This window comes from Silurus meridionalis, chromosome 18 (assembly GCF_014805685.1).
Source record: "Silurus meridionalis isolate SWU-2019-XX chromosome 18, ASM1480568v1, whole genome shotgun sequence".
Taxonomy (NCBI): domain Eukaryota; kingdom Metazoa; phylum Chordata; class Actinopteri; order Siluriformes; family Siluridae; genus Silurus; species Silurus meridionalis.
Window position 1 is genome coordinate 22,504,699 of NC_060901.1, and position 24,623 is coordinate 22,529,321.

Below are 24,623 nucleotides of genomic sequence, written 5' to 3' on the forward strand. Positions count from 1 at the left end.
AAAGTCAAAGGTAATGCTTTGAAAATCAGCCAATAAATATAAACTACTAACTTCTACAGATTATTATTATTATTAATTATTATTATTATTATTATTATTATTATTATTATTATTATTATATTTTAATTCTACAGGCCATATCATGATAGTCTTTACGTCCATACTTCAACAAACACTGTGCAATTTCATCCGCACTGCAACTAATTATAACCGATTTCACCTCACAAAATGACAATGAGTCGAAGCATACAGATTTTAATCGCCTAATTTGGTGCATAGAAACAGAAGGAACATGAATGTGTTAATACCATCATTTTTACGCTATAAAAAGGTGGACTGATTCAGGGAGAACTCCAGTGAAGGCCTGGGTGTGAATTGCATGGCCTGCCACTGGTATATTCACACTGTGAGTGCTTCCAGGATCAGAATGTTAGCAAAAATTTGGAAAAAAAATTTATTTAGTGCACCTAATATAGATTTGCTCCCAAGTCTTTCCATTAATATTGATCTGAAATGCTAAAAACACTTTTAGAGTGACTGACTAAAGCCCTTCTCCCCTGATCAAGAATGAGTCCTGGTGGTTCCCATATTTTACAGCTGATGAAGGCCACTGTGCTGATTGGGATCTTCGATGCTGCGGAAATGTTTCTGTACCTTTTTACATCGATACAATCCTGTCTCGGGGGGTCTACAGACAATTATTTGGACTTCATGGCTTGGTTTGTGCTCTGACATGCACTGTTAACTGTGGAACATTCTATAGACAGGTGTGTGCCTTTCCAAATCATGTCTAATCTGAATTAACCACAAGCAGACTCCAATCAAGTTGAGGAAACATCTGATGCACCCGAGCTTAATTTTGAGTGTCATGGCAAACTGTGAATACTTATGTACGTGTGAGTTATATTGTTTTTTTTTTATTTTTACATTACATTTGAGTAATATACTCTGTATTCCTATTTAATACTCGTTTTGTCTCATATTGTCTGTGTTGTATGTCTAAGTGAAATGTATAGTATTATTTATGTCTGTACTTTTGAGAAGGCACCAAACATCTGGAACCAAATTCCTTGTGTGTGTCAACACACAAACAATAAAACCGTTGCAGTTCGCAGCTCGGTCGCTAGGTGGCTCCCGAATGAGGAAGTGAATGAGCGCAACGCAGCAGCGGATTGAGGAAGCGAGCGTCAGTCCAGCTGTTTTGACGCCTGGGTGTAGCGAGTGAACGTGGATAGAAGGAGAGAGAGGAGAAAAAAAATCGTGGATTAGGCATCATGTCGAAGAACACCGTGTCCGACCGATTCCGAAAAGTAGATGTGGATGAATACGACGAGAACAAGTTTGTAGACGAGGAGGATGGAGCAGAGAACCAGCTGGGTCCGGATGAAGCAGAAGTGGACTCCCTGATCAGACAATATCCTTCCTAAGAGCTCTGCATGGTGCTTTTATTGCATTTGATTTGATTTTCAAACGATCCTGGTTATCTGCATACACTTATTTACTTCATTTCAGGATAGAAATATATATTTTAAGGTTGCAGGATTCATGCATGGGAATCCTTAGAATGGGTTTGGTATTGCAATGCATTCCTGATTTCCAGATTAGGTAATACAACCTGGAAAAAAATGCAGATTGACAATCACGTTATGTTGTCTATGATATTATACACCAGAAATGTGAATGTGCTTTTGACCACATTGATTCTTCTGATAATGTGTCCATTTCAAAACAACTTCCTATACACAAGGAGTGCACTTAAATATAATGTATGTGCTGAGGATTTTAGGGTTTGGAGGTAGGATTTGGTTCCACACCTTCATCCCTAATCCAGCGTCTCGTCCTCTTAGAGGAGTCTGGACATGTCTTCCAACCACATTCCTGAGATTGAAGGGGTTTTTTTTATCATGAGAGCTGCATGTTTTGTAATGGAAGGCCACACCGAGAGGTTTAGAGATTGAGTTCATATCGAGTGTATGTCGTCGTGCAGCTCTTTCGAGTTGAGGAAGTCGATTTCTTCTCCATATATGACCACTGTGGGTGAGAGTATAGCTCACTTCCTGTTTCTAGATGACTGCTGTTTGGACATCATACAGACTCAATGCAATCATGTTTTTGATGTCGATCTTTTATAATAAATCGCTCCCTTTTCTTTACGCCTTAACTCCTGGTCTGTAAAGGGAACCTCACGGAAGCTTTGAAGGCCGTGCTGAAAAACCCGCCGATCAATACCAAGAATCAGAACGTCAAGGTGAGCACTGATTGGTTGGTTGGTTTGGTAGTGCATAACAGTACATGCAGCTTTATAGACACGTGACCTTGACATTACTTACTTTTGAAGGTCCCGGTTCCACATTTAGTGCCCGTTTGCTTTTATAACGTCCGCTCTTTCAGGAAGATTTTATGGAGATTTATACTCCTTCAAATACAAAGGTGTTCAGGTATTGATGTAGGTGAGGAGGCCTGGAGTGATGTTCCAATTCCAATTGGGTTGAGGTTAGAGCTTTATACCAGGCCATTTAAAATCTGTGGTCCAAGCGCAGGTTCAGCTATGATACAGTGCAGGTGAACAGGCTTGCTCAAGAACCCTACGGTGGCTGCTTGGTAAACGCCTGACTTTATGATCAATAACCCAGATCCTTAACCATGGAGTATAGGGCATTTTAACAGCCATTCGATCATCTAAGGAAGTGACGTCTATAGTCCTTGGACATTTTTGGGTATCGTAATTCGTAATGCTCCATCTGGACCCTGTGTGTGTAAGACTGTAGGAAGGACATTACTCATAATACACATACAGATGGAAATGTCAGGTGTCCCAATACTTTTGTCCATATTGCATATCTATATAGTATTGCACTTCATCTCTGGTTACAATAAAAATAAAAGTTATATAAAAGGGTTGTTGTTGGGACAAAGAGCCACGGTTTGATTTATGTATTCCTCCAGGACCGTGCTGAAGGCCTGGTTCTGAAAGTGCTCAGCGCCTTCAAGGCAAGTGACATCGAGAAAGGAGTGCAGTCTCTGGATAAGAACGGCGTAGACCTGCTGATGAAGTACATCTACAAGGGCTTCGAGCAGCCGTCAGAAAACAGCAGCGCCATCCTGCTCCAGTGGCACGAAAAGGTACTGCAGTGCTAATCTGATCTTTAGTCTCAGCCCAGCACAGTTTATCCTGCTATATAGCACCGCGAGCTGGCGTGAATTCGTAGATATTTGTATCTATGCGCTCCAAAGTAACGCAGGAACATTTGTATGAGTCACATGAACCCATAAGAGGATTCGTGGGCGTTGTAATAGACAGGGGTAAAAACTGTAAAAGTGTTACCTTCTGTTCGTTGCCTTTGAGACAGCAGACCCCGGGCTTTTTGAATCATGGATCAGTTGCACGCAAGACGATTGGGGGTATTCTGGACTGTATGCTTTATTATTAATGTGTTTACTGAGTTTGGTCTTTTTAAAACGCTGTCTCTGGGTTTTCGCATAGTCTTAAGTCTTAAAAAGACTTAAATCCACTGTTTTTGGGCTTAAATGTTTTTTTAAACAGGTTTTAAGTTCCCGATGAAACAATATTCCAATGAAATAATGCTCATTGAAATGGCCATGCAGCATTTTTTGTTTCAATGGTGTTGTAGTTTCTTCTTTCTTTCTTTTTCTATTCCAAATATGATTGTACCACAGACGTAAAGAGGATTTTATTTTTCAGCTATGGGGAAGTGCAAGTTTAGCGAAGACTCACTTATTTAGAAACAGTGATGTGCTGCCACCTATTGGTGGTTTTAATTTTACATTTAAAATACAGACAGCCCCGAATTACGGAGGTTCGATTTACGATTTTTCGATCTTGCGATGACGATATCAATACAATAAAATTGTAAAAATGTTAATGTTGTTCAGCTGACAATACGTTGGGATGCGGCCAGGATGTACACAGGATATACACAGGATTTGCATTTCACGCAACATTGATGCACCAAAAAAAATTATTATATATTATATACTGCTGCCAAAATGCTCCTGTGCCACTTACAGATCATGGAAATTGAAATCTGTCACAAGGTGGTTGGATTTATTCACGCACATTGTAAAAATATTGATTAAAAGCTTCAAGTTATTATTTACAGCATCATCATGATCATCTGTATGTTTTCTTATATGGAGAAAACCGGTAGTTCTATGTGTAATCAGACTTTGAGCACCCCCATATAACCAAAATGGTATGCGCCAAGTTTAATAACATCTCAGCGAATAATTGCGAGATTGGTTGTTGAATCAGGATTCGACTATTCAGGGTCACCCCTTATGTATTTCAGATGTTTTTCTTTTTCTTCCCTCAGGCTCTCTCTGCAGGAGGTGTGGGCTGCATTGTCAGAGTACTGACCGCACGGAAAACCGTTTAAACCCCGACCTCTCTACTCCACCCCACAGGAGGGCGACACCTGCCTGCACATTCAGAACAAAGGCGATATTTTTACAGGGTGCTGCAAACGACACACATCTCACACATTCGCTTCACAATCTTTTCTTTATCGTTCACATAGACAGCTATGTCCATACACGCTTCACTCAGGAAGGCATCGCGTCTTACTTTCTCAAGCAGCGTATTATGATTTGCTATTGTTTTTTTTTAATATAACCTATACATTTTTAATGGTTAAGGTGTTATATGGTTACAGTAGCACCAGGCTTTTATCTGTTGTAGCTGTTTATTGCTGTATTCTTTTTTTAGACCAAAGAGCATTGGGTGCTCGCGACACACACGGATATGTTATATATAACATAGAAATGTATGACACGTCTGAACCATGTGACACTTCCTTCTCTGGACAGGGAATGACCACATTCTTGTATAACGTATTATTATGCCATATTACATTTTCAGAATCTGTAGCGCTGGTATGCATCTACCGGCACTTTAGCGGGATCGCTTTTTGACTCATCATGGGTTATGCAAATCTTATGGAAACATTAATGCTTTGGACCTCCTGTGAGTCGGAATGGCAATGTTAAAAAAAAAAAAAAAAAAAAAAAGAACAGGTTATTTTGATTATTTCTTTTGTTATTACCTTTTTTCATATCAGCTGAAAAAATATACCCAGCTGTGCAAAACTATTCTTAAGCTCAAACCTTTTTCGATATCTCATATTGTATTGTTGTTTTCTTTTGTTCGATAGCCTTAGAAATTTCAAAAAGCTGGTAGTTAGTCCCAGAGTTACGATTTAACGATCTTACCTTAAAAATGGCTAAATAGCTGTAGCTTAGCCTTAGTATGTTGTTATTTGTTGACTTAAATTCGTGCAGACGAACGGCGGTTCGCCTTCTTAAGGGCAGAGCCTACGCGCATTCAGTATGCTGTGGTATCAGAAAAGTTTCGAGATTAGTTTTGTAACACGCCAGCAGATGGCAGCACAAGGCTGCTATTTTGACCACGTGCTCACCCTGTCACAGAGCAACAACATAATCTCACTTCAGATTTGGCTCCTGCAGACTTCGCTCTTTTCTCGTAGCTGAACATCCAGCTTAAAAGGTCACTGTTTTGACACCATTGCAAAGATCCGGTGCGACTCTCAAAAAGAGTTTTGAAAAAAATACTTTGCGGACACATTACATTACATTTGATGGTGAACGTTTGTATATAGATAAGTAAAGTACTTTCTTGTAAACAGAGCGAGTCTCGAAACCTTTCGACTTCGTACGCTGCTACACTTTCCTGCCGAACACAATTTTGTGATATCGTTATCGTACAATCAGAAAATCGTAAGTCGAACCATCGTAACTCGGTGGACTACCTGTACATATTGATACGCCAGAAAAGGCAGGTTTTAAGGTTCGTTTCAGGGGCACAGTCCTTCAAAGAAAGACCATGGTGTGTTGTGAGAGGTTAAAAAATAGGGATTTGGATGGAATGTCTCATCATTACTCGTAAGCACTTACTGCCAATCTGTGATCCAACCTGCTCCTAGTTCGATCACTTTTTAAAACAGTGTGGACCTGTCTCCCTCTTGTGGCCAAGTGCAAAACATGTTCTACAAACCAAACTGGTGTACAAACTGCCTTATTGAGTATTCCTTTTTTTGTTGTTGGTTTTTTCTTACATTTGTGCTTTTGAAAATTAATTAATAAAAACATTTATACGTATGACTGACCAAACTTTGTAGGGGTTTTTTTTATTTAATTTTTTTTTTTTTTTACAGCAGTACACCACACATCAGTTGTTGTTTGTACATTTATTGTTTGCGGCAATACGAAAATCAAATGCTTATATACAGATAATAAAAAAAAAAATAGATATACATCTTTGTTATGGATTTATGAAACTTGTGTATAAACCGGTAATTAAAAAAAGAGGGTTCCGATGTTTTTTCCTGTACATAGATATGAATAAAAAATAGATACGAAAAGGCTTTATAGGTGGAACGCAGTGCTTACCTGAGACAAAGATTCTAGTTTTTGGAATTCTTATTGGTACGACACATCGAAAATGCAGCGCACACAAAACGCAATAAACACTTCCTTGAATTCTTGTTTTCAAGCACTTTCCAATAAGTTAATAGGTAGACATAGACGTACTGTATACTTGTCCTTTTTCTCATTTGTCCTTGTACAAAATTTGGCTTGTCGTAATACATGGGACCGAAATTAGAGGCTTCATCCGATCTACACCTTTCAGGCTTCACCATGGAAACCAGCCACAGGTAAAGCGGTCGGTCTTTGGAGTACCCCAGGGGTTAATGCTAAGTTTTCTTCAGCTTGGCTGCTCAATCTATGAGGCCTGATGTGAAGTCTAAAAAATGTTCTTCAAGTGGTGGATCTATAACTGAATACACAGGAATACACACATACACACACACACATTAAAGCACGCTCACACTCGTGCCCGTTCGTGTCGTAAAGTGCTGTCAGTAGGGATAGGCGGAGACGGCGATGTAGACTATGAAGGTGGTCTGGTACTCGATGGCCCCGTCGGTGGCGTACGATAACGCTCGGACCTTCATGCGGTAGGTGTGCGGCTCACGGAGCGGGCGTGTCGTGAACAGTACACCTTTCAGGTTCTCCTCACGCAGGGCGAAGGGAAGCGTGGTGTCCTCGTCCACCATCAAGAAGCTGGTGCGCGGGTGGACCACGCCGTCTTGGGTGTAGGCCACCAGTCGGATCAGGTCCTGGTTGGCGGCGATACCGAAGGGCAGCGAGAGCAGCTTATACTCTAGAGCGTAGGGGCTCAGGGCACACTCGAGGTCGTTGGGAGGGCAGTTCTTCAGGCAAAAGCTGAGTGGAAAGGGGGAAAAGTGAGCTTTCAGGCTAAAAGATTAGAAGAGATTTCTCATTTCTTCTTCTACCACTGATACGGACTAATAATCTTGATTAGAGGTTAACTGTTATTGGTTAAATCGGTCCATCCAACTACTATATCCCTCCCAAAATGTATTAAACGCTTCCTTAGCATCTGATATTGACCTTAAGTTTGAATTAATGCCATTAATGTTAACATGTCTTACCCAGACTCCGGCTCTCGCTGGTAGCTAGGTGGACAGGGTGTGTCAATGCACTGGTAGCTCCCTCTCATGTTGAAGCACATTCGGTTCGCTCCACACCGAATATTCTGTTCCAAGCACTCATCAATATCTACTCAAAGACAGGGCAGGACACATTGGCAGCTTTTAATTAAGTGCCATTTTACCTAATTTTTCCCAAAAAAAATTACAAAGACATGATAGTAGTAGTGACTTTCTTTTTCCTTTACCTTGACATGTTTTGCCGTTGGTCATGAGGCGATAGCCACCGGGACATAAACATTTGTGGCTTCCTTGTGTGTTGACACACTCATGCTGGCACATGTCCCTTTGTTCACACTCATTGATATCTACACATAAAAAACAGTTTAGACATTTTATTTTTGAAAACCATGGACCCCATGTCCCCGGACTAAAGATGAGAGGGACCATCTAGCTTGTTATCTGCGCTCAGTTCAAAAAGCTGCATCTCTGATGGTATAGTGGTGCATTAGTGCCAGTGGAATGGGCAGCTTGCACCTTTGAAAAGGATCCATCAATGCTGAATGGTATATACAGGTTTTAGAGCAACAAATGCTACCATCTAGAAAACGTCTTTCCCAGGGAAGGCCTTGCATATTTGAGCAAGACAAAGTCAGACTTTAACCCGATCACCAAATAATCAAATATCCAGGCCTCTTTTCCCTTTTTATAAATTGGGGTGAGTTCAAAATGCTAGAAATGAATTTGTTATTGAGGTACATGCAAATGAGACCGATAGCACATTTGCCCAGACATTCCAGACATACAGTAGCATTCAAAACAATTACCTATGCATTTATCTGCTTCTGAAATAAAGCCAGGAGGGCATGTCTTAGTGGCCCTACGCGAGCGTGAAAGACGAGCGCTGAGCCTGTAGTCCCCCCCGTCCGTAGCATAGGAGTGGTAGGTCTGAGACGTCAGACTGTGATAGCGACGCTGGGAGGAGCTTCGCTCTGGGGAGGATTGTGAGGTGCGGAAACCATACGAAAGGCTTTCGAATCTGGGTAAGCGCTCCAGCCCGGCGCAGGACTTCCCATCCCCGAGCAAGTAGCGGCCAGGAGGGCAAGTGCATGTGTAGCTACCGGGGCTGTTCACGCACCGGAAGGCGCAGGGCATCGGCACACGTTCGCACTCGTTTATGTCTGCTCTCATAGCAAGGCGCAGCAAAGACAGAGAGATATATAGAGAGAGTAAGATAAATAGACAGAGTGGAAGAAAAACAAGGAAATGAAATGCAAACAGGGCAACATAGAGGTGAGTGGAAAGCAGTGAAAAAAAATACAAAGAGGAGAGAGGGGAAAAAATTAAAAAGGGCATTAATAACCAACCCAGGACTAGTTCGACAATAAGGGTGGTTCAAGATGAAACATCTTTCTTAATATATTATTGCTAATTACGCTAGTTTTTAAAATGACTGTTTAAACATGCTATATTTCTTGTATAAAATGTCAGACTCCTGTGTCATTGCTAAGATTTGACCTCAAGCTCTTCAATCCATGATCAGCCATGCTGGTCTATAATTGTATTATTATTCATAATATATCGCATTCCATATACACTAGAGCAAAGCAGAGCATTCAAGGGGAAAAGATCCCAAGCAGGAGGGCTAGAGGTGAAAACGAAAAAGAACAGAGACAGAAAAGAAGCTTGCTATGAGAGCAAACTTACCTGCCTGACCCTGATTTCCTTTCCACTGCGTTCATCCTGAATTAGGAAATTGCAAACCCTGGTACAGTACTCTCATCCAATCATGATTGATTTGAAGCAATGCGTTAATGCGAGCAAGCGGGGAGGTTGTGTTTATTAGAAAGTGAAATGCATCTGGGTAAGAAAATAAGATTTGGGGGATGCATATATGGACAGAAGGCAGCAGCAGAGCAGCCAGGTGATGCTTTATTCTTAGGGGTTTATGGTCAGGAGATTTACATACCAATGCAGGGCAGACCCACACCCTGAGAGCGGTAGCCCCTGGGGCAAGTGCAGTGATAGCTGCCTCTGGTGTTCTCGCAAATCTGGTTGTATCTGCACTTGTGGGTGCCGTCTCGACACTCGTCAATGTCTGTGTGGAGAATGTGGCACATGAGCTGGCTCCATTGATCTCCAGGAGATAATCATGAACATTTAGGTGCAGGCGAAGAGGCCTTTTTGGACTACGCACTAACCTATGCATGTGCCGTTGACTTCTTTGGTCATGCCTGTAGGACAGAGGTCGATGCAGGTGTAGCCGCCGCGGGTATTCTTGCACTGCTGGTCTGAACGGCACACTCGTTGCCTGCACTCGTTAATGTCTGAGGAATAAACAAACAAACAGTTCTTTAGATTGTAATGTAGTCAGATCAGGAGGAAAGGATGGACTGCGGTCTGATGTTCTAACCACATTCAACAACAATGAATTCCATCACATAGAAAAGTTACTACTTCAGCCAACAGGTACTCACTATGGAGCTTAGTATCAGGTCGTACATGTCACACCTGGCGTGCTACTTAAAACAGTCCACAATCATAACCATCATCATATGCCACGGCTATAGAAACCATCAACATTATACAGAAACGCAGCATAAAATTGCACTGTATCACAGACAGGTATCTCATACAGCAAGCAATGAATGGCATTAACCCAATAAATGCAATTCAGCAAGTCTCCTTTCACTGTAGCCACAGCTGCACCTCCTGCATACATCATCTCTAGTGTACATCATCTCATTTTTCTGTGCATTACGGCTTTCCTGGGGATTTTAAATAAACGTTTTTATATTGTTTTGAACTGTTTTGCCCGATCCTTCTTCACAATGCCCTGCTTCTAATAAAGAAAATATTCAAGAAAAGTTCATTGTTAAATTGAATGAGTATTGTTTTTTTTGGACTAGCATAGATCCAGGTAACCGTATTTTTGCAAATACCGAGCAACACTTTGCGAATTCTGGCGTGGAATATATCCAGGTGATTCTCACTGTGTCTGGAGGTTCTCCTGAGGTTCACCATAAATCAGTAACACATGCAAATACCCTTTTCTAGTGTGTGACTGACCGATGCAGCGCCGGTTCCTGAGTTGGTAGCCTGGCTCGCAGGCACACCGGAAGCTTCCAATGGTGTTGAGACAATGCTGGTGGCATGGGTTGGACTCCTGGCACTCATTTATATCTGTCAAAAATGAGAGAACTCTGAGTAGGCATACAGGTATCTCCAACAAATCAATCAAAACCTATTAGGGATGCATTTGAAAGCCTTTATATTGATAACAAGAACTTGTAATTATCTGAGAATTATATTAAAAGAAAAAACCTGAACAACTCAAGCTATCTGCTGTCCTCCTAAAACCCCTCCCACAACGCGTCACACAGCGATAGGAGCCAATAGTGTTTTCACAGTCTTGCCCGTCGTGACAAATGCGTCCCTCCAGCGAGCATTCATCGATATCTGAATCACAGATGTTGGTTTTTAATGAATAGTTGCAACATATGAAAGAAACCTGGCTATAGGGAAGATGTAGAACTGAGCAGATTATGCGTATGTATAAAATGCTCTGTGTTTGTATGTGGAAAGCTCATACCCTGGCATGTCCTGCCATCAGCAGATATTGTGAGTCCTCTAGGGCAGGAGCAGTAGTAGGTGCCAATAGCATTATGACAGGTATGGGAGCATGGACTGCCTCCTTCACACTCGTCCTCATCTTCATCACAGCACAAAGAAATAGATTATGCTCTCTCTTGGTCACAAGCAGCACAATAAGAGAAGCTTTATATCCGGATTATACATTTTTATTTCAAACTGAAAATGTATTATACAACTCCAGTTCCAAAAAAGTTGGGATAAACACTGGGTAAAATGTAAATAAAAAACAGAATGCAATGATTTGCAAATCTTGTAAATCCATATTTTATTCAAAGTAAAACCTTGACCTTTTGGAAAGGCTCCATCAATGTGGAACAATATACAAAGTACAGGTTTTAGAGCAAAAATTATTCCACTCAGAAAACGTCTTTTCAGGGAAGGTCTTGCATGTTTGAGCCAAACAATACTAACTGCATCTATTACAATAGCATGACTTCTTAGTAGAAGAGTCCAGGTGCTAAACTGGCCTGCCTGCAGTCTAGACCTTTCACCATTTTAAAACATTTGCCACATCATGAAAAGAAAAACACAACAAAGAACACCCAGAACTGTTGAGCAGCTAGAATCTTGTATCACACATATAGAAGAAGTCCTAGTAACTGGTCTCCTCAGTTCCCAGATGTATATGGCAAATCTTGTAAACATGGCCCTGTCCCAACTTTCTTTAAGACCTGCTGCAGCCATCAAGTTCAAAATGACCTTTTTTTTTCTTTAAATGCTATATATTCTCAGTTTAAACATTTGATATGTTTTTTATGTTCTATTTTGAATAAAATATGGGTTTATAAGATTTGCAAATCATTTTGTTTTTGATTTTACACAGTTCCCCAACATTTTTGGAATTGGGGTTGTGTATTCAAACCCAGAGTCACATCCAGGATCTTCTCTGTTCTTAAAAAGGAAATCTTCAATTTTGCCAGAATAATGAATCTCTTCTTTGAATAAAATACTGTCTATGTGTAAAATGTACCAGCACAGAAGGGTCCAGCCGGGTCCAGCACAAAGCCACTAGGACACTGGTTGCTACGATCACCTGCAATCAAAGAGTATGGCATTCAATAAATGTACAGACACTCACTGTCCAGTGTACAGGTGTATCTAATAAAGTGGCCATTGAGTGTATACTGTACATTAAGTAAAAGTAATGCAGCTGCATTAAATAAACATGTACACCTCACCCTTGGAAATGCTGGCATAGATTGTGAACTCCAGCATCTCCTCCAGAGGGCGGTATTGAGTGCTGATGGAAGATGCATGCAAGGTCTGCACAAGGAAAGGCATCTTTCCTTTGGAGGGCTCATATAAAATCGTGTGGTTCCAGGAATAGGGCACGCTCACTTTGTCTACACTGAACATACGTGTGGATAGAGCATATATCTGCCCAGGACCTGTCTGAATATAATCCTCTGTATAGTCCTGGTGTGGAAAAACCAGAATTACATAAGTTCAACATTTTCTGTGGGTGACTGGCATTCATACACAAAGTATAGTATATTATCTCAAAAAAACAGTTGTGCGGAGCTTCTACCTTGAGGCCAATATCTGCGTTGGAGGGTAGTTGGAGGATGTGTCCATTCACTACGATGTCCAGCAGCAGCGCACCATCTGTGTCCAAGCCCCGTGCTACATGGGTGATCTTGAGGATCTCCCCTTAAACAAGTGCACAAGCATAAATATCTAAAGAAATCTCCAGAGGAACACATTCTTTGCAACAAATTACAAATAATATCTATCGATCTATAGATCAAACTATTTTTGTTCAGCTGACTCAAGGTAACCCTACGAGCTCTGGAGGAGGCAGAGTTGAAAATGCTGCAATTTTAATGGAGAGTTTTCAGAAAGGACAGGATTAGAAATTAGTTTATTAGAGGGACCAAGATTTTTGGAGACAAGGTGAGAGAGGCACAGTTGATATGGTTTGTTCATGCGTAGAGCAGGGGTATATCGGTAGATAAATGTTGAGGATGAAGCCTCCGGGTAGAAGGAAAAAAGGAAGGCCAAGGAAGACATGCAGGTGGTTTAAAAGAGGCAAATGTAGAGGACAGAGTTGTATGGAGACGGATGATCCGCTGTGGGGACCCCTAACAAGAGCAGCTGTTTAAAATCTGTCTTCACCTGTTGCAAACTCCACTTGAGTCTCTCGCCGGAAGATGCCGCCTGTAAGGGTGTGGCCATTGACGGCCTCGCCGATCTCTTGCGCCGTGGTCCAGTAGATGGGATTCAAAAGAGAGATCAGTTTCCTCATACCAGGACCTGGGTAATAAAAGACAGTTTATCAGATCTAAACAAAAAAATTGATACTCGATACAAACTGCTCGAGAAGACACAAGTGGCATGAGGCATTGTGAGGTCCTCAGATTCGTATTATGTGTATTCATTTGCTTTGACTGACCCAGGCTCCTAGGTATGTTGATGATAGAAGCTTGGACCACTCTCCCCCCTGTCGGACTGTTGAATATCGTCGCGTTGAGGAATGCAATGCCAAACTCCATGCCGTTAATAGTGCCAATAATGCTCCCTCTGGCCTTCTGAGGACCACCTGAGCAACAAAGTAGCATGTAATCCAATGCCATAATGAGGTGTATGTACATGTAAAAACTGATGACTCACTGATTATGGAAAGAAACTCTAAAAAGTTCATTCTTCAATTTGTAGAAATACAAATGCAACTGGTAAACTAAAAACTTTTAATTTACCTGGACATGGATGGATGCTGCACCTGGACAGTTGGGTGGAGTCTCCTGGGCAAGGGCGGCCCTTGTTGGTAGGCACTGGATTGTTACAAATACGAACCCGTGTGCGTTCCCCTGTTCCACAGGAGGCTGAACACTCACCCCATGGCTGCCATGGACTCCAGTTACCATCCACTAACATGACCACAAAAAGTTAACAATTATAATAATGGAACATTCTTATATTGTATCACCAAACTACCACCGCTGGTTCCTTGAACAAGGCCCTTAACCCCCTCGCTCTGGATAAGAGGTTAAATGATAGCCAATTGCTCTGTAACAGACAGTCTAATGCTAACCTCCATATCAACCGCCACTGCTACTTTACTTTCTGAGTGTATAATAGTTTTACCAGGGCAACTCGACGTGCTGCATTTCTGGATCTCTGTATCAGTTCCAGCACATGCTCTTCCCCCACTGGCTGGTCGAGGATTGTCACATGTTCTGTAACGTCGCATTTGTCCTCCATTGCAAGTCCGGCTGCAGCTGCCCCAGGTGCTCCAGGGGCCCCAGTTACCGTGAACTGTTGGATGTACAGAGGTACCTTTATCTAGTGTTCTATTGATGTACACAAACTATGCGTATTTGACTTTAAGTGAACTCTCACTAGGGCATGGTTCATTGTTGCAGAAGTCAACGTGGACATCGTTTCCTTCACACTGTCTTCCTCCGTGTTTGGGGGCAGGGCTCGCACAGAGGCGTGTCCTTTGTCTGGTTCCACCTCCGCAGGAAACGCTACAGGCGCCCCAGCTCACCCAAGACGACCATTTTCCGTCCACTGCAAACCAGGTGCACAATTCTTATAAGTGCACTAGAATTTATGTCTAAAATATCACAGTTGTCCCCCTGTAGCTCTGTTCTTACCTGGGCAGTTCCTCTCTGTGCACACTTGAGTTTGTGTGTCTACTCCAATGCATGTTGGTCCACCAAATGATGGTGGGGGGTTGTTGCACAGCCGGATTCTCGTTTGCATGCCTTTACCACATGTTTCACTGCAAGGGCTCCACTGTAGCCAGGACGCCCAGTTCCCAGCCACTATTAAACAGACACAGACAGCAAATTAATGTATTCAACACAACAACCCTAACACAAGGCTACCACATTTATATGGGATTGAAAGGGTATAAACCAGTTGTCTAGAGAGAAATTCTCACTTGTCATTAAAACTAGTGAAGTGTTGAAGAAACAAGATGCACCAAATTTCACTTACCTGGACAGGGTCTGATGCTGCACATGATGACCTCTATGGCTCTGCCCTCACAAGCCCTGCCTCCATGTTGTGCTGGAGGCTTGCTGCAAGTCCGTACCCTTGTCCTGTTGCCTTGACCACAGGAACGAGAACAATCCTCCCACGCGGTCCACTCTGACCACTGACCATCCACTATACACACATACACACACCATGTAAACTTATCAGTGTTTTCCAGAACCTGTTTTTTTTTTTAAGTATTCTAGTACTAAATCTTAAGTAACAGCAGGAATCAAGCCAAAAAAATTATTTCAATCGGTACTTGATTTGTATTTGTATTTCTTTGCATTAAAACAGACATATAAACTGCCCTCTTTCTACCTCATGCACTTTAAAGGAGCAGGGTCACAGAAAAAAACAGACTGTGGCCGGACATGAAATCCGATAGCAGCATGTCCTGAAGTCATTATTTACAGTACAGAAGCTAGACACATAAGTCTAATTGATTCTTGAGATGCGAACTGACACAAAAAGACTAACCTGGACAGGGTTTGCCATGGCAGCTGCGGGTCTCAGAGTCAGAGCCGGAGCAGGGCCGGCCACCGTTAGCAGGCTGAGGGTTGTTGCACCGTCTTAGCCTCCTTTGAACTCCCAACCCACAAGGCACACTGCAAGCACCCCACTCCATCCACTCAGAGAAACCCCCATGAACTGCCATGTGTAAGAAGTATATCCGAATGTCGAAATGCCATAAAAATTCATTTCTAACACCACAATTATAAATATACAAACAGCTATCTTACCACGCACTGTGAGGGCCATGTGCACCAGCGCAGAGCCCATCCGGTTGCGGGCAACACACTCGTAATCAGCCGTGTCCTCTTTCTGAGCACTGCTGAGCCGCAGGGAGCCGTTGGATAGTGTCACGATGCGGTCGTTGGCCAGCACGGGCCGCCCATTGCGGGCCCACTCGATGACTGGTGTGGGTTCCCCCTGTGCCTGGCAGTTTAGCACTATGATGGAGCCTGAATCCACCACTGTATCCACTGGCTCCACAGTAAAGGCTGGAGAACCTGAAGTAAACAGCCATTAGAATAATAAAACAAAAATGTTATTGTCATTTACTGCAAATGTGTTCTCTGAAGTGTGGGGTCACTTTGCATGTGTATTTACTTTGTAAGGTGAGTGTGACGGTCCGTTCCACAACTCCAGCATCATTTGTAGCTACACACACATAGCTCCCTGCATCCTCACTCTGAGAAAAAAAAAAAATCAAATTAATCAATTTTATTTCAATAAACATTTGGTTATTCTGAATACACAGGGTGCAAAAGATTTTGACAAAAAGTGCAGAGTTACAGTACCACAGTGCCGTAGAGTGCAAGAGAACCGTTGTCTAGCTGGCGGATGCGGCTGCTGACGCGGACATTAATGCCTTTCTTGCTCCACTGGATCGTGGGCGGAGGGTCTCCCCGTACCTCGCAGTTCAGAATGGCGTTCCCACCTAGAGGCTCAATATGGTTCGAATGGACGTCTCCATCTATTATAGGAGGCTCTGGATAAATAAAGTATTTTCTTGAGCAAGTCTTGAAACATTTAGATTTTTTGAACAATTTCAAATGTATAACATGAAAACTGCTGTTGTTTCCGTTTCCATCTATGAAAATTACAAGATTTTGTACAGACAATGTTTTATGAAGCATATATTGGGGACTACAGCTTGTCTAATATGTTTATAGACAAAGAAAGTGACTAAGCACAGTTTCAGGCACCTTTGACATAGACAAAACCCAAAGATTTGATGGATCCAACTCGGTTCTCTGCAACACAGGAGTAGGTTCCGGCGTCGTCCTTGCTCACACGCTCAATCACCAGCTCGCTTAGGCCACTTGCATGGTTGTAATGAGCTAAAAGCAGAAAAAAGCACTATACTCAATACTTCAGCAAGCTAATCGTCTCCAATTTATGATGGTTCGAATTTCTTTGATCTTACGAAGACGATATGTCAAAAATGTACATTTTATGTTTTGTATTAATGCTCATCCACATGCCTGCACTGACGTACAGTACTGTAAATTGCTCTATTTTGCAAAATAATGTCCTGTAGTCTGTTCAATTATTAACAAAAATGACAGTATATGACCCCATACTGATCACCATTCTTTAAAACTCCTGTAGACGAAGTTATGACAAAGACATCAGAAAGCATATAAGTAACTGGACTAAGAGAATACAAAAATAATTACTATTTTGTTCACCACAGTAATAAATGAATCACGTTTGATGAAAAAGGAAAACGTGTTTTTTCTCACCAGGAATGATATTATTGTTGAAAGCCCAAGTGATTTTGGGTGGGGGAATGCCTGTGGCTCCACAAGCCAGTAAGAGGCGCTCTCCCTTGTTAAGAGCTATATCTCCAAGGATCTCAGTAAATGATGGGTGTGTGTGCACATACAGATCGATCGTCTGACTGTGCTGGCCCACAGTGTTGGTGGCCACACACGTGTAACTGCCGGAGTCCTTGGGCTGTGGACCAAAAGAAAGCAAGTGAATCAAATCTTAACTATACGTATTAACAGCCTGAGTGCTTTGAGGAGGTTTATGGGTGTGCTAAGGGAACACATGCAGGTGGTTGTTTTGAAAGAAGCAGATGTAGAAGACAGGGCGGTATGGAGATGGATGATCCGCTGGGGCGACCCCTAATGGAAGCAGCTGAAAGTGTGTGAAAGAGTGCTTGGATTCTCTGACCTGAGCGTTTTCCAGAACCAATTCCCCAGAGGACAGGATGGTGTAAGATCCTGTCATGTCAGTCAGGGCAATGCCATCTTTCTCCCAGCTCAGTGTAGGGTAAGGCACTCCTTCAGCTGCACAGGACAACAGTGCCCGAGATTTCTCCACCACCAACAGCTCAGGCTCAATTTTGCGGATTGTGGGAGGTACTGGGAGGGAAAGTGGACATGTTAGTTCTTCTTATTTTAAATAAAAAATTTTATTCATATTTTAAATAAAGATTTTTTTTATTTTAACGCCACTAATTTTGATACCACGCAATTAATGCAGCGCACATACCTGCTTGACTATTTTTACATAAAATATAAATAAATAAATATAAAATAGGCAAAATTAAAACCTTCAACGTAACATTTATTCACGACGTCCTTTCATTTCTCAGGTATTTAAAAATAAATAAACTTGTTTTCCCGATAAAACCGTCAATGTGGAAATGTAGCAAAAGTTCCGTCTGGTGTACTAATTATTTACATGATTTTCAACACCATAATCACTTTAAAACATTTGCTGAGTTTGGTTTCACTAATAATAAACATACATTTGCATAAAGCATCCCTGTTTGTTCATGCCTATGTTTATTAGACTATTAAAAACTTGTAAAGTATTAATTTAAGGGACATTTAGAACAGATAAAAATGTGCTATTAAGTTGACAATCATGCGAATAATATATATATATATATATATATGCAAGGTAGTATCAAAAAGGTTCGAGTGTAGTATTGTAACACACCAACAGATGGCAGCATAAGGCTGTTCGCACAGTCACAGGGAGCGCCAACCTTCATAAGGCAGTGAGCCAAAAGACAACATCCTGTGTACATCCGGAGCTGGTGCTAATCTAAACACGTGCGTTACCACGTAAGCGATTTCATCATGGACAGCAAGTTTGAACACCCTGTCACTGAGGTCTTTTTACAGCATAAAACATGATCTCACTTCCACACCCACCCTACTCGCCAGATTCAGCTACTGCAAACTTCACCCTCTTCCCGAAGGTGAAGATCCAGCCCAAAGGTCTCCGTTTTGATACAATTGTGGAGATCCAGCGTGAATCGCAGGAGGTGCTTTCCAGAAGTGGCAGGAAAGTTGGGATCGCTGTGGGACTATTTTGAAGGTGATAGCGTGTAAACTTAGATAAATGTAGTACTTTCTTGTAAACAGAGCTAGTCTCAAAACTTTTTGATACCACCTCATATACTGTATACACATTTGTCCTCTCTTTTGCCTCCTCACTCTCTCAGGCTTTGTAGTCTATCTCTCAGTGCGACTCACTCAGGACAGTGACGGTCATCTCCAGACTGAGGCTTCCAGCCACATTGGCTGCTGTGCAGGTGTATTTGCCCGTGTCTCTTGGCTGGGCGAAAACGATATGCAGAGAACCGGAGCTAAGGACTCGCTGATGTACGGACTCAGGAAGCGCCTTCCCGTCTTTGTACCAGCTGACTGACGGAGTTGGGTATCCCTCGGTCTCACACAGCAGAGTCACAGATCCGTCCACAGCCACCATGTAGGACTTAGTGCTAGATCGGATTACAGGAGGTACTATGAAAAGAAAGGGTATATGATGATATAATAATGATGTAAATCATAACTACAGGAATAAAACCATTGGATGTTTTGAAAAGATTATTAGTCAGCCGAGTTTACCTTGCACCCTAAGCTTGGTCTTGCCCAGTGCTGTGCCTGCTGGATTCTGGGCCACACACATGTAGGTACCAGTGTCTTCCACTTTGGCATGTGAGATCTGCAGACCGCCGTTGGGCAGAATGGTGAAAACGCTTCCTATTAATGAATTGTGAGGGGGAAAAAATATATACGATGAATGCAATTGAACAAAAAGCTTCCCTGACAAGCTCAATTTTTTTAAGCAGGTCAGACTTGATTATCTGTCCAAGTATAAGAAGAACCATCTCTAACCGGTGGTGACAATGTTGATGCCTTCTTTTTGCCAGGTGATCGTGGGTCGTGGTGTGCCCAAGGCACGACACGGCAGGGTCACGTGGTTGTTCAGGATCACGTCCAGGGTTGATGGGTGAGCTTGGATCACTGGTGGCTCTATTAGAAAAAAATATATGAAATGAGTAATGCACTTAGTACAGTAGCTAGGTAAAAACTATTTCAGGGAACAGTACATTAATATATAAATATATAAAAGCTAGGGTAATAAGGCTTTATTATGAGGCTTTAAATAGAAATCCTACTCAAGAACAATAGTTTCTGATTACCCTGTACGATGACCTGGACGTGGCGATGAGCCGATCCAGCAGCGTTCTTCGCAACACATGAGTAACGCCCAGAGTGACTCAGTTCTGCAGCCACTATCTCCAAAGCACCTAACAAAAAAATAGATGGTGTTTATTGGAATGTGGAAAAGGGCAATTTGCCATCTTCTGCATACACAAGCTGGAAGAAGCCAATGATTGATTAGTGTTGATGTGAGGTAGAAAGGAATCCATTCCACCTACCTAGAGAGCTTGCTAAAATTTGCTTACTAAGCTCCCGGCCATGCGTGGTTGTGGTATCGTCAAGATTTGAAATCAGTCGTAATCTTCAGATGGTATTTGCACCACTCAATTTAACTGGTTGATTAATTTACTTCTGAACAAAGAAAAATCTCACCATAGGGTAGGATTTGATAGCCTTCTTCGTCTATATTCAGTTGCTTCCCGTCTTTGCTCCAGTGTAGAACAGGAGTGGGGAATCCAGATGCAGTGCAGCCGATCACTACCGGGGACAGTCTACTCACTGACAACTCCGTAGCCTCATCGGCGATTGAAGGTGGCACTGCAGAAGATAACACGCTAGCTTTGGACAATATCAAAGTCATTTTTCTACAGCATTAGCTCTGGCATGGACTTGTAATAAAAGAATAAAAAATCTTGTGAAGTCTTGTAAAGTCTTGCAGTTTCACAGCGGCAAGTGCCATTTCATTAAAATACGGTGGGCACTCACCATGTACCGTGAGCTGGACAGCTCGGCTGTCCTGTCCGGCTTCGTTGGACACCACGCACTCATACAGAGCTGCGTCATTGATTGTTGGTGCAATTATGACCAGAGATCCTGAAGACAGCTGCCTATCATCACAATTAATACACGATATCAATGATAATTTAGTGTAAATATCACATTTATACTGTACATATCAAGTATCCAAGAGGCAATAAAAGAGGAAGAAAACCTGGCTGAACCTGTACATATTCTGGTTTTGGTCTGTGTTGAGAAGGCGACCATCTTTGGTCCATGTGACTGTGGGTTTGGGGATGCCTGTGGCCTCACAGGACAGAGTGGTCTGGATGTTTACAGTCACTGTGACATTGGTTGGACCCTCAGCAACTGAGGGGAGCACTGAGAAAGATCAAAAGAGGATAAAATTGTAAGATTGATGATCTGTTGGATCTAATAAACTGCTTCACTACAGCGAACAAACCCACCGCCAAAACCCATTCATCCTCTCAGAAACACATACGGAAACGATTATCGCATTGGCGTGCCCAAACCCATAAAACACCAGCTTTTATTTGCTTTCTAAAAGATTGCTGAAAGAATTTTGACAACGTTCCTAACCGAAAATAATCTGTGCAGAGAACATGTCAACACTGAATATTGGTTTTTCGGTATTATTTACAGAGTGAAGTGTAACACACTCACCATACACTTGCAGATCCACTCTCTTGCGCTGGGTTCCTGCCTGGTTAGTGGCCATGCACAAGTAATGACCTGTGTCGGACAACTGAGCCGAGTGAATACGGAGAGAGCCATCCTCAGCTAAATTATACCTGATCAGGTAAGAATGCAAACCATTAATCTAGCTGGACTGAGTAAAGTGAACTCAATATGTGGAATGAGTGATATGGAACGAATCTGCTGCAAACCTGGGATTGTTGTCTGCAAGAACGGCGCTGTGTTTCCTCCAGGTGACACGCGGAGCAGGAACCCCGCTAACAACACACTCTAAAACCACCGGCATGTTCACATGAACAGAAACAGACGGAGGACCTTCCTTTATAGTGGGCGCAACTGCAGATAAAAAAACACCCACACACTGCATTTATGGCATTTGGCAGACGCCCTTATCCAGGGTAACATTTATCTTATTCATACAACTGAGCAGCTATGGGTTTAAGGGCCTTGCTCTGGGGCCCAGAAGTGGCAGTTTGTTGTGGCTGGGATTCAAACTCACTTATATGAAAAAATTATTCAAAACCAATAGATAGAAAAGCACAAGTAACCAATAGAGATTGGATTCTGCCTGGTTTTGCCATGCAATTCCACTAGAGGGCATTCCCACCAAATCATTAGAATTGACCAAATCGGATCTAGCTGTTTTGCTACGTACTACGAGTCCGACAGATCCGTTGAATCCAACAGTTCAGATAGTTTAACAAGGACTCGCATAGGCTCCATGACCATACAGGACGTTCCTAAACAGCTACTTGTTGCCACAGTTACTTGCTAACAACAACTTAGAACAACTAAATGGTGTATTTTACAATTTATATTTATATTATGTTGTTGTTAGTAGCAAGATAACCAAGCACTTAAGTGATCCCAGTAAATAAAAAGAAGGATTCATGAATCCTGAGTCATTTAAAGGCACAGGTTATTTAACCCAGATGAATCTGGATTCATCACTTTCTAAACACACACATCATGGATTACTCACCGTTCACACTGAGGTTAAAATGTCGTCTTGTTTCCCCAGCGACATTGCTAGCTATGCATGTGTAGCGGCCAGTGTCTCCCAGCTCTGCGTTATTGATCTGCATGTAGCGGCCGCTCGATAGCACCCGCACCCGTGGAGATGCCTGGAAAAAAAAAACGCAACGAGAATAAATATATTTCATTCAAGCCATTATAGTTTGCCTGATCTGAATCTAGATATTTCACTGATCTTTGTACCTTCAATGGAGCTCCATCTTTGAGCCAGGATAGAGTGGGTGGTGGTACAGCATCTGATCGGCATTCCAGCGTTACCTGCCTGTTTTGAAGCACTGATATGTCCTGGTCGCCGCTCTCGCCAGCAATGTTGGGTGGAACTGTGGAGACACTAATTATATTGCAGAGACAGTATATAAATTCAAGATCTGCCAAATGCCATAATAATGAGCGTACCGTGGACTCGAACCAGGAACTCTTTGTCATCGTCTCCAGCAGGGCTGGTTGCCAGACAACTGTACCTTCCAGTGTCCTCAACCTGCACATGTTTGTGGCAACAGATTGAAGTTAACATTCTACCAAAAAAGTTGTAAATAAATGTAAATAAAACTGAGTTTAAACAGAGCATATACTATTTTAAGGAAAGCATAAGGCAATTTTGGATTTGATGGTGTAACAGGTCTCAAAAAAGTTGGGACTGGGTCATATTTACCCCTGTGTAGCATCAAGTCTTCTGTTTATATACATCTGGAAACTGAGGAGACCAGTTACTGAAGTTTTGTGTGAGAAAAGTTGTCCCATATATGTCTGACACAGGATTCGATTTGCTCAACAGTTCTGGGTGTTTTTTGCTGTATTTTTTGTTTCATGAAACTGGAACTGTCCTAGACTGTTTTTTTGTGTACTAAAATCTGAAATATGACAAGGATTTCATCCAGGAGTTCTCGGATTTTATTACTTTTATTATGCTGGCCACTGATAATCTTTAACATCCATGTAAACTGTAAATCGTAACACTTAAAAGTGCCATATAAATAAATAGAAGTTGAAGCTTTTTTTAATGGTAAAAGTAGATGCAGTATGCCGTTAGCATTGTCTTACTCAAATATACAAGGCCCTGAAAAAAATCGTTTTCTGGATGAAAGCATTTGTTGCTCTAAAACCTGTATATACCATTCAGCATTGATGGATCCGTTCCAAATGTGCAAGCTGCTGGTCCATTTCTGGATCATGTTCACGCATGCCTTCTTCTTTGCATGATAAAGCTTTAACCTGCATTTGTGGATTACATGGCAAACTGTGTTTACAGATATCTGGGAGGTGTTAATGCTCATGTTCCTTACGAATTCTCTGAGATTTCTCTAGAGTCTTTGTAACTAGCGATGATGATATGTGCTAATAATTGATAAGGTATTTAACTGTTTTGCAATTTTATGTTGAACATTATTCTTAAATTGTCCCACCATTTGTAGACTTTTTTTTTAAGGAAGGGTTGTAAAAAACACGGCTAAATGCTAGCTTATAATTGTTCAGAAGATCTTAACACCTCAATAAATGTATTTCTGGCTGCATGGTTTGTGAAAGGTATAAATATTTATGTATAAATTATGTATAAAGTTTTATGTAAGGATAAGTTTTGGGAAGGAATCTCCAGTGTCATTGTCATGGTTAGAGGTAAACTGGACGTTTCTGGTACATTCTGTATAACATAAGTATCAATTGGCCGCTTCAGTTATATATTCCGTTTTATACTGGATCTTCTTTTGACCTTCTTTTATGAAAAAAAGAAAAAAACTGATGAACCCCGATTGAGCCATTAATGACCGACCTGTGCAGAGGCGATCCGGAGCACTTCTCCTCCACGGAGGACGCTCAGGCTGTCGAGCTGAGGTAGCGGCCGTCCATCTTTTACCCAGGTAAGCGTGGGTGCAGGGATTCCCTCTGCCTCACAAACAAGCTCTAGAGCATGGTTGACCACCACAGAAACCTCTGTGGAGAATCCTGAGCCATTGATAAGGGGCGGGTCTGAAAAAGGGGCAAAGGAACATCGTCATGGCCCTGCATTTCAAACGACCTTAATAGGCCTTGAGAGTCTTTACAACTGTACTGA

At 42.0% G+C, this 24,623-nt stretch overlaps 2 protein-coding genes across 2 annotated transcripts in view; one reads left to right on the top strand and one right to left on the bottom strand.

Moving 5' to 3' along the window:
* The first annotated feature begins 1,155 nt into the window (after positions 1-1,155).
* arpc5b (actin related protein 2/3 complex, subunit 5B) lies at positions 1,156-6,143 on the top strand. Its single transcript, XM_046872528.1, has 4 exons — positions 1,156-1,414; positions 2,176-2,248; positions 2,947-3,123; positions 4,335-6,143. Exons 1-4 carry the CDS (start codon positions 1,275-1,277, stop codon positions 4,395-4,397), a joined length of 453 nt encoding a protein of 150 aa, XP_046728484.1. The 5' UTR covers positions 1,156-1,274; the 3' UTR covers positions 4,398-6,143.
* hmcn1 (hemicentin 1) overlaps positions 6,136-24,623 on the bottom strand; it is an 86,988-nt gene continuing 68,500 nt past the window's right edge. Inside the window, exons 69-107 of the mRNA XM_046872529.1 lie at positions 24,342-24,538; positions 22,970-23,051; positions 22,757-22,893; positions 22,521-22,662; positions 21,730-21,874; positions 21,506-21,633; positions 21,046-21,202; positions 20,810-20,931; positions 20,477-20,641; positions 20,083-20,190; positions 19,775-19,912; positions 19,505-19,639; positions 19,130-19,399; positions 17,814-18,004; positions 17,378-17,591; positions 16,838-16,972; positions 16,430-16,620; positions 16,239-16,320; positions 15,869-16,138; positions 15,606-15,776; positions 15,087-15,257; positions 14,741-14,911; positions 14,484-14,654; positions 14,229-14,399; positions 13,841-14,011; positions 13,537-13,683; positions 13,260-13,397; positions 12,673-12,794; positions 12,323-12,560; positions 12,115-12,177; positions 11,083-11,202; positions 10,815-10,949; positions 10,560-10,673; positions 9,692-9,817; positions 9,460-9,588; positions 8,318-8,671; positions 7,739-7,858; positions 7,494-7,620; positions 6,136-7,263 (exon numbers count right to left, since the gene is read on the bottom strand). Coding sequence (XP_046728485.1) covers positions 6,897-7,263; positions 7,494-7,620; positions 7,739-7,858; positions 8,318-8,671; positions 9,460-9,588; positions 9,692-9,817; positions 10,560-10,673; positions 10,815-10,949; positions 11,083-11,202; positions 12,115-12,177; positions 12,323-12,560; positions 12,673-12,794; positions 13,260-13,397; positions 13,537-13,683; positions 13,841-14,011; positions 14,229-14,399; positions 14,484-14,654; positions 14,741-14,911; positions 15,087-15,257; positions 15,606-15,776; positions 15,869-16,138; positions 16,239-16,320; positions 16,430-16,620; positions 16,838-16,972; positions 17,378-17,591; positions 17,814-18,004; positions 19,130-19,399; positions 19,505-19,639; positions 19,775-19,912; positions 20,083-20,190; positions 20,477-20,641; positions 20,810-20,931; positions 21,046-21,202; positions 21,506-21,633; positions 21,730-21,874; positions 22,521-22,662; positions 22,757-22,893; positions 22,970-23,051; positions 24,342-24,538 — 6,335 coding nt within the window. The 3' untranslated portion in view covers positions 6,136-6,896. The remainder of the gene's footprint in view (positions 7,264-7,493; positions 7,621-7,738; positions 7,859-8,317; positions 8,672-9,459; positions 9,589-9,691; positions 9,818-10,559; positions 10,674-10,814; positions 10,950-11,082; positions 11,203-12,114; positions 12,178-12,322; positions 12,561-12,672; positions 12,795-13,259; positions 13,398-13,536; positions 13,684-13,840; positions 14,012-14,228; positions 14,400-14,483; positions 14,655-14,740; positions 14,912-15,086; positions 15,258-15,605; positions 15,777-15,868; positions 16,139-16,238; positions 16,321-16,429; positions 16,621-16,837; positions 16,973-17,377; positions 17,592-17,813; positions 18,005-19,129; positions 19,400-19,504; positions 19,640-19,774; positions 19,913-20,082; positions 20,191-20,476; positions 20,642-20,809; positions 20,932-21,045; positions 21,203-21,505; positions 21,634-21,729; positions 21,875-22,520; positions 22,663-22,756; positions 22,894-22,969; positions 23,052-24,341; positions 24,539-24,623) is intronic.

Bases quoted from the DNA above. Each gene is read 5' to 3' on its own strand.
- arpc5b (XM_046872528.1), top strand. From the start codon at position 1,275: ATGTCGAAGAACACCGTGTCCGACCGATTCCGAAAAGTAGATGTGGAT. The intron at 1,415-2,175 runs ATATCCTTCCTA...CCTGGTCTGTAA, and splicing joins GTGGACTCCCTGATCAGACA to AGGGAACCTCACGGAAGCTT. The intron at 2,249-2,946 runs GTGAGCACTGAT...GTATTCCTCCAG, and splicing joins CCAAGAATCAGAACGTCAAG to GACCGTGCTGAAGGCCTGGT.